At 34.6% G+C, this 7805-nt stretch overlaps 1 protein-coding gene across 1 annotated transcript; it reads left to right on the top strand.

The window, feature by feature from the left end:
• Positions 1-3428: 3428 nt before the first annotated feature.
• LOC142219931 (uncharacterized) lies at positions 3429-4446 on the top strand. Its single transcript, XM_075288708.1, has 3 exons — positions 3429-3655; positions 3727-4160; positions 4227-4446. Exons 1-3 carry the CDS (start codon positions 3533-3535, stop codon positions 4312-4314), a joined length of 645 nt encoding a protein of 214 aa, XP_075144823.1. The 5' UTR covers positions 3429-3532; the 3' UTR covers positions 4315-4446.
• Positions 4447-7805: the final 3359 nt, after the last annotated feature.

Here is a 7805-nt window from a genome sequence, read left to right as displayed (position 1 = left end):
CCTGATGTAAGAACATTTTTATATTTTTGTAAGGCATTCAGATTTTATTACGTAGAGAGTCCTCACGTAGTCTTCTTTTTTGCGGAACAATTCATTTTTCTGGCAGCTAATGGTGATTTCGTTTGGGGAAAAAAGTGTTGCATACAAATGGTACAACATTTTTTGATGGTGTTACCACAGTCTTGCCGAAACCCCTTGCAATGACAACACCGTTTGCGTGTGAAAACGAACAAAAAACGTGCAACACTGATATAAAATCAAAGCGAAAGAAATTTGGCGAAAATATTTCGATTATTATTAACAACTATTATTGGAATCTCGACTAACACGCAAATTTTTCTTGAACTAAGGGAAATTGTTAAAACTTTTGATTTTATATTTTTTAATGATCTTACTTCTACTTCAGAGTACAAACTACATCCTCCGTTGGTCATTTCGTCCAAGCAATGATGTAACTTCTTCCTCGTCGTCAGAAGAACTACTTTCCAATAGCGCATCTTCAATGGTGTTGGCAAAAAACAAAAACGCATGTGCTTTTTGCATTTTGCTATTATATTAAAAATATTTAATATCGAATTTTGTTGTCGCGGCACTAAACAATTGATATGCTTCTTCTTGGTAAATTAATCAGCTGTGTAGAAGAAATTGAAAAGCAACCACAATACACGCGTCACGCACTTTCTTTTGTATTTGCAACAACGCTATTATTTAGGTCGAAGAATAAAAGCGTCTTCAACATCTGATTGAAAGTGTAACCCTCTGCACCGTAGACCAGCTACGGTGTAAAATGGGTTACACTTTTGCTTTTGCGATGGGTAACTCTCCGTCAATCGAACGTGCACATTTTGGGTAGGCTGCACCGAATTTTCCAATCGAACAAAAATGTTCGATTTATGGGGATGTAGGTGTAAAATATGCAACATATTTTTTACCAATCGAAATCACCATAAGTATTAATAGACCCACCCACATTCGTTGTAAACGAAATTGAATTTCTTAGAATCAGATGTTATTTTCTTCCAGGTATTTAAATGTGACTAAATGTGTTAAATGTGAATATTAATTTATAAGTTTAATCCATCCACGCTTGGGTAGGGGATTCCATCTTCTCCAGGTTTCGATGCTGGTAAATTTCCTGAACGGTTTTGATCCTAGTTAAACTGAGACTCTTGACCAAGTGTTTAAATTTCTGGCAGCTAGGATACAATTTTCAAGATGTAAAATTGGAGATCCGTTTATAGGGAGGCTATATAAAAAGATCGGTTAATATGAAACACATTTGGGACATATTCTATTGGAACACAATTTTGGGAGCTGTAGTTTGGGTTGCAAAGAAGATCAATGTTTCTGTGTCTCATGTCTGTGCCTTGCATACACTTATGCCAGAATCCGTCTTCTGATGAGCTCTCACATCTACTAGTTATCCAAGAAACAGTGTCTTCAACGAATTCCCCAATTTGTTTCCAAATTATTCTGACTCGAAGTTCTATTCTTTTCTGGAGTGTTTGGGTCACTCCATAATATTTTTTCGAGATTCCAACCATCGCACCCAGAGAAGAAATACGATCACCGCCAACATATTTCAATAAGATCACCTCAAATATATTACTTCTGCAAAGGGAATGTGTAATATGTCGCAGCCATGTTGTTTTCTCGAAAATTATGTATTTGACTTCGGCAAGCATGTATACATTTCAAGAGAAAACAATATGTTTGCGGCAAAAATGTTACATTTTCCTCGTGAAAAAGTCAAATCATACTCTTGAAACTTGTTTGAAGTTATCATATTCCGCCTCTGGGTGGGCAATGGTGGGCATCGCTTTATGTGTACATTTATGATACTCGAACCGCGTAGCCCCATCATTGTGTCCTAGCTCTAACGGTCAGTTCGTTTGCCTTTAAGTTTCTTATTCCAGAAAATCCAGGCACAGCTATTGTGAGTAATCGTTGATTCGTAATCTCACCGTAATGTCTGCTATTGCTTTCGGATAACCATCCGTGAAAATTTTCACATTCTTGGACTATGCTGTTCCCCATCAATCGGAATAGAATCTCGGTGTCTGGTTCATCAAGCCCTTTTCTCCATCTACGGTTCACCTATGTAATAGTTATTTACGCGTATTTAGTAAAGTTTCCTGCCTCTCTGTCGCCAGAATATCACAGTGGATCTTCTGGAAGAACACCAGAATTTTTGTAAAATCGAGTTAAACATTCACCTGCCAAATCTTCAAAAAGTAAAATCGAGGTGTTGGTTTGTAAGGACTATATCAGAAAAAAATTCAATTGGCTTTTTTAAACAATTCTGTAACACTATAATAGCAGATACAGATAGAGACGGATATCGCTACTTGTTTTGGCCATTTCGCCGAACAAGAATATATGTATAATGCATAGTACTCGTATATGGTCTGCAATACGTTTGTTACCAATGGAATGACAAACATTTCATACATTGAAAGGATTCTCTTTGTTATTTTTACGCAAAAATTCGTCAATAACTTTTCTTCGTATATATTAAAATAATGAAATACGACTTCGTATTTTCACGAACAGACTAGATTTTATTTTCAATTACACTGTAGTGTTAATGGCCATTTATTATAAAACACCCTTCATAGTTTTAATTTAAATCTTTTATTATAATTCAACAATACAAGTACAAGATTGATAGATGTGGAATATTTTGTAAGGGTATCACAAATGCCCTATAAACTATCAATATTGTCGTGCCATATTAGAAAAAGGTTTGGTAAATCTTTGCTATCTTATCAACATGAAGATGGTATTACACCAATCATGTGTGTGGCGTTAGTATCTATCGAGTATTGGCCTAATGACCATGTAATTCTCATTTGACGATAACAGCAAGGATCTGACGACCAAGTATTTAAAATGTAGACTGTTTACGTAACAGCCAATCACTTTTCGATTGACATCGAGCAATTGATAATAAATGCAATGATCGATAACAGTCTCTATGCTCAGAAGAATACCAGTTATGGAAGGGTACTAGATTTACGAGAGTGGAAACCATTTCCAATGGCGAGTGTAGACATGTGTGCGCTTGCCTATCGCAAAATTTGGAATTCAATTAAGCAAAAATCCCCTCGAACAGGCCAATATCATAAACAATTTTAATTACGATTTACGCCGACGATGGGCAGACGGCAGCATGGTATATCGTTGCTTATTAGTCATCCATTTCGATGATACTCCATATAAATGAGTTCATAGCTTCGGTACTTCGGTTATCTCTTCCAGATATACCACTGTTATCTGGCCTCTTCCATACTACCAAACACCAAGCACACACCTGAAAGTGCTAAGCCCCACAGAGATACTGTTTGTGGCAAGATAAAATCGGACTAGATATGGCCACAAAAACAGTGAGTGTGGAGTAACAAGCCTGATATAAATTATTATTAACGTTGCTGGAGGGAATTCAGTACGACTTTACCAGTCCATCGACTAGGGCCTTACAAATACGACAACGAACTTTTCACAAATCCTTACGGCGATTACCCAGCAAAAAATGGTTCAGACAAGTAGAGCAGCATTGTGTGTGGCCTTAATGGCGTTCTTGAGTGTAATGGGCGTAAACGCCCAGACGCCATGCCAAAGTGTAGTGGGCATGCAAAATTTGAATGCAACCAAAGTAAGTGTTAATGATTGGAATCAAATTCCAGAAGTGATGTGATGATATTAATTGAAACAATGTATTCTCAGCTTACCGGTGTGTGGTATGAAAGTGTTCGAGCTCCCGCTGCTAATGTCGGATGTATTGAGATCCACATAGAATCCATAAACAATGACACCGAATTGGCGATTACCACATGGTCTTCATCCTCACTCAGTTCGTCTTATATGGATCAACAACAGTCTGTTGTCTTAAATACGACTGTGGTGAATGCCAATACAGGTTTCAATGTAACCTACAATACTACCAACGCTGTGACAACCACCTACAAAGTTGTTGGCTCAGATAACAATTATATCTCCCTCTGTGGCTATACATCTCCAGATACCAACACTTCGTTTGGTCTCATCTTAACAGCCAGCCGTAGTCCCAATGCCACTTGGTTGCAAGGAGTAGTGAATACAACATCTCAGGTCCTATCCAACTTCAATTCCACATTGGCCGTCAATGTTCCCCAAATGAAGTGAGTATCTCAAGGGGTCAAAACACCATCATCATCAATTCGTATAATTTTGTCTTTCTTTTTCAGTTGTTATGCCAGTTCCGCCTCAACCACTCTGCCCGTTCTCAGTTCAGTATTTGCAGCAATCTATCTCTTCATGAAATTCCTCAACTAGTTAAATTGTTAATAATTCTCCTACCCTATGCTAATTATATTTCTATTTATTGAATTGTTAAATATACAAAACTAAAAACTGTTACTTATTCCAAATAAACCATAAAAAAATAAGGTCCACAAACGAAACCAACATGCCCATGTGAGTCAGTTACGTGTTTTACTCAGGCCTAGATTTTGAACTTGATGCAAACATCAGTCCCCCTACCACTCATCGAACTGATAAGATAACAAAATTAATTTAGGTCTTGTTCCCAATGACACCCTCGCACTGGTCTGGTATAATGCTCACCTTCAGATAAGGTTTCAAGTCTGCAGCACCACTCATCGCTGATGATTGGGTCTATGGTAGAGCTTACCGAACATTGTTGCTCTGCTTTTTATTTTTTTTTTTTTCGAAACATCTGTCTGTTTTGGTAAGAACTTAATTGAAATTCCTTCGATTTATTGGTTAGATTACAAAATATTTCAACTTTTATTAGGTGTGGTCGCTGCAAGATGTTTGCCATTTAATTAATAAAAAACAATTAGAGTATTAGTCTACTAAATACTTCAGAGTTTTGTCGTAACGCAATATGGAATTTGATGTTTAGCATTGGTGAAGTATTCGCTTTAACATTTGGGTAATTATGGTGGTATTTCGTGCGATTGAAAATGCATTATTAGTTCTCGAAACAAGCTAAGAATTAAAGGCTCTAGTAGATATATGTACATCCCTACTACAGGTTGTCTCAGCTATAAACAAAACATGGTGAAAACGCATCAGTCAGGTAAATGAGCACAAATATACCCAATTTGAGCAGTTTGCCAATTATTAAATAATTTATTTAAATTAGTTTTTTTTTCAATTAATATAATTACATTGTAGTAATGTACATTTTTTTCTGATAGTATCTAATATTATTGTTATAACTTAGATCAAGAATTTTCGTATCCTCTCGTCAAAATTATTTTTATTAATTCATTGAAAAAACCGAGATCAGAAGCAATGCAATTTAACCCTATAGCTGGCACTATTTACAAATGTAGATGTAGTGTAACAAAAATGGTGCCAGAGCTGGGTTAAATGGCCTTATCAGCAGACGCTGTATTGATTTTGTATTTTATATAATGCCGAGAGGAGATTTAAAAAACCCAACATATTCCAAACGCTATACTAATGATTAGATCGTCCAATGAAGTGAACTGATGATGAAACAGTGAACCCACCAGGAAGAAAACTTTCGGTAAATTTTAGAAAATTTTGAATATTTTTAGAAAATTTTAACTATACAGTATTACAAACGTTGGCATCACGCCGATGTCATAAAAATAAGTAAATATTTTTCGACAAATTCAAGAAAATTTATTAGACATAACTAAGTTCTTTCTTTCTTTCTTTCTTTCTTTCTTTCTTTCTTTCTTTCTTTCTTTCTTTCTTTCTTTCTTTCTTTCTTTCTTTCTTTCTTTCTTTCTTTCTTTCTTTCTTTCTTTCTTTCTTTCTTTCTTTCTTTCTTTCTTTCTTTCTTTCTTTCTTTCTTTCTTTCTTTCTTTCTTTCTTTCTTTCTTTCTTTCTTTCTTTCTTTCTTTCTTTCTTTCTTTCTTTCTTTCTTTCTTTATTGGCTTTCCTATGCACAAGACCACGAAAGTCTCATATTTCCGCATGGGAAGTTTAAAATCATAATGTACAATTAAATAAATATTATGTAATTACAATATTAGGTTTCATGAAAAAAATTAATTAAAATAGATCTATAAGCAAATAACCTTAATATACTATATTGAAAAACTGATTATAGACTGAAAAATAAACACTATTAAAATTTAAGTTTGGCAATTGTAAAAAGACCAGAAACAATTTAATAACGGCAATTGTAAATAGAGGAGAAAATAAAAAACAATTAAAATAAAATTTATCATCACCCTTATTCCTGAAGTCGCCCTCGCTCTCGCCTTCGCTTTTTGTCGTCTGTCGCTTTTAAGTCGTCTCGTCATTCATTTGGTATTCCTGCGAAGTGGCGACGGCGACGACGACGAATACTTTTTGTACCAATTACAATACTCAGTAATAAAAGGCCGGTGTCACTAGAAAACAATCAGCTGATGTGCAAAAAAGAATTTTAATTTTTTTCGGTTTAAAATATTTTTATTTCTGACGCAAATCTAAGTCGGAAAATCAAGAAAAAATATTTAATTTGACGCGGAAAAATGTGGATATATATTCGAGGACAGTTAAAGCTTCCAAAACTACAAAAATGGCGACGACGCTGAGATCAATGGCACAAGGATCATCGTGAAAGAAAACAATCAGCTGATGTTCAAAACTGAATTTTAATTATTTGCGTTTAAAATGCTGTTTGTTTGTAATCCAATGTTGACTTGGAAAATCAAAATAAATGATAAATTTGACTCGGGAAATGATTTAGATAACTACATTAGGACAATAACAACATCCGGCATATACAATTGGAACGACATTGACATTATGTGCCCAAGGATTATTCAAAGTTCGTGAAGGTCACATTTGTTATCTAAGTGTGGTGCAAAATAAAATACATTGGCCTTGAAAGGTTCCTATTAAAAATAAATGGAATTGAAAATCAACACTTTTACTTTAATTGTACAGTGTTATTTTCTATGATGTGAATGTGATGACCATAACTGCTATATATACTGATTTTTTCCCATTTTTTTTGTAATTGTTGAAGATTAGTCACTTTGCCTCTTTTAAATTTATTTTTCAATTGTTCGATTAATAAAGTCTAAAAAACTTCTTCAAAAATTAAATACTAAACTCGTCGCTGGTAAATTTAAAGGCTACAAAAAGCGACGATATTGGCGACACCAGGAATACCGATTTTCTTCGATAGCAGAATATATCGACGAACGGAATACCAATTAGTGGCGACAGAGGAAAAGCGATAAAAAGCGACGGCGAGGGCGACTTCAGGAATAAGGGCGCATAACAGATAATGGATAAAGAATATTAAAATTGAAAATAGTGAAAAAAAAATAAATGAAAATTTTATAATAAATAAAGGAAAGGTATAAATAAAGGTACATATTGCATAAAAATAAAGGTACATATTGTATAAAAACGAAAACAAATTTTAACAATTAGAACTGGCTCGCAAACAATATATGTTAGAGTAAAAAAAATGAGAATAAAGATACTAGTTTAGTTATTACTCAAAAACGAGATAACATTTTTCTTAAAACCATCTGCGTTACTTATACATTGGATACTATAAGTAACATAAGTGAGTTCCACAGACGGATGGAGTTAATAAAAAATTGCCACTCAGACCCCAACAGCTATGACGAAGCAAAATTAATTTTTTCCTCTATTAAATCTCGAAAAACGCAGGCGTTGAAATAAATGCACCGGGTGACCACTATAAATAACCCTATGCAAGAAAACAAGGACTCTTAATTTAAGTAGATTGTGAAATGTCATGTCAAGCATACTGAGAAAGCCGAAACACTGTCATATCTTCGAGTAATGCTATTGAA

The sequence above is a fragment of the Haematobia irritans genome, chromosome 1 (genome assembly GCF_050003625.1).
Source record: "Haematobia irritans isolate KBUSLIRL chromosome 1, ASM5000362v1, whole genome shotgun sequence".
Classification (NCBI taxonomy): Eukaryota; Metazoa; Arthropoda; class Insecta; order Diptera; family Muscidae; genus Haematobia; species Haematobia irritans.
Note: the sequence above shows the minus strand (reverse complement) of the source record. Positions and strands in the feature narration are given on the sequence as shown.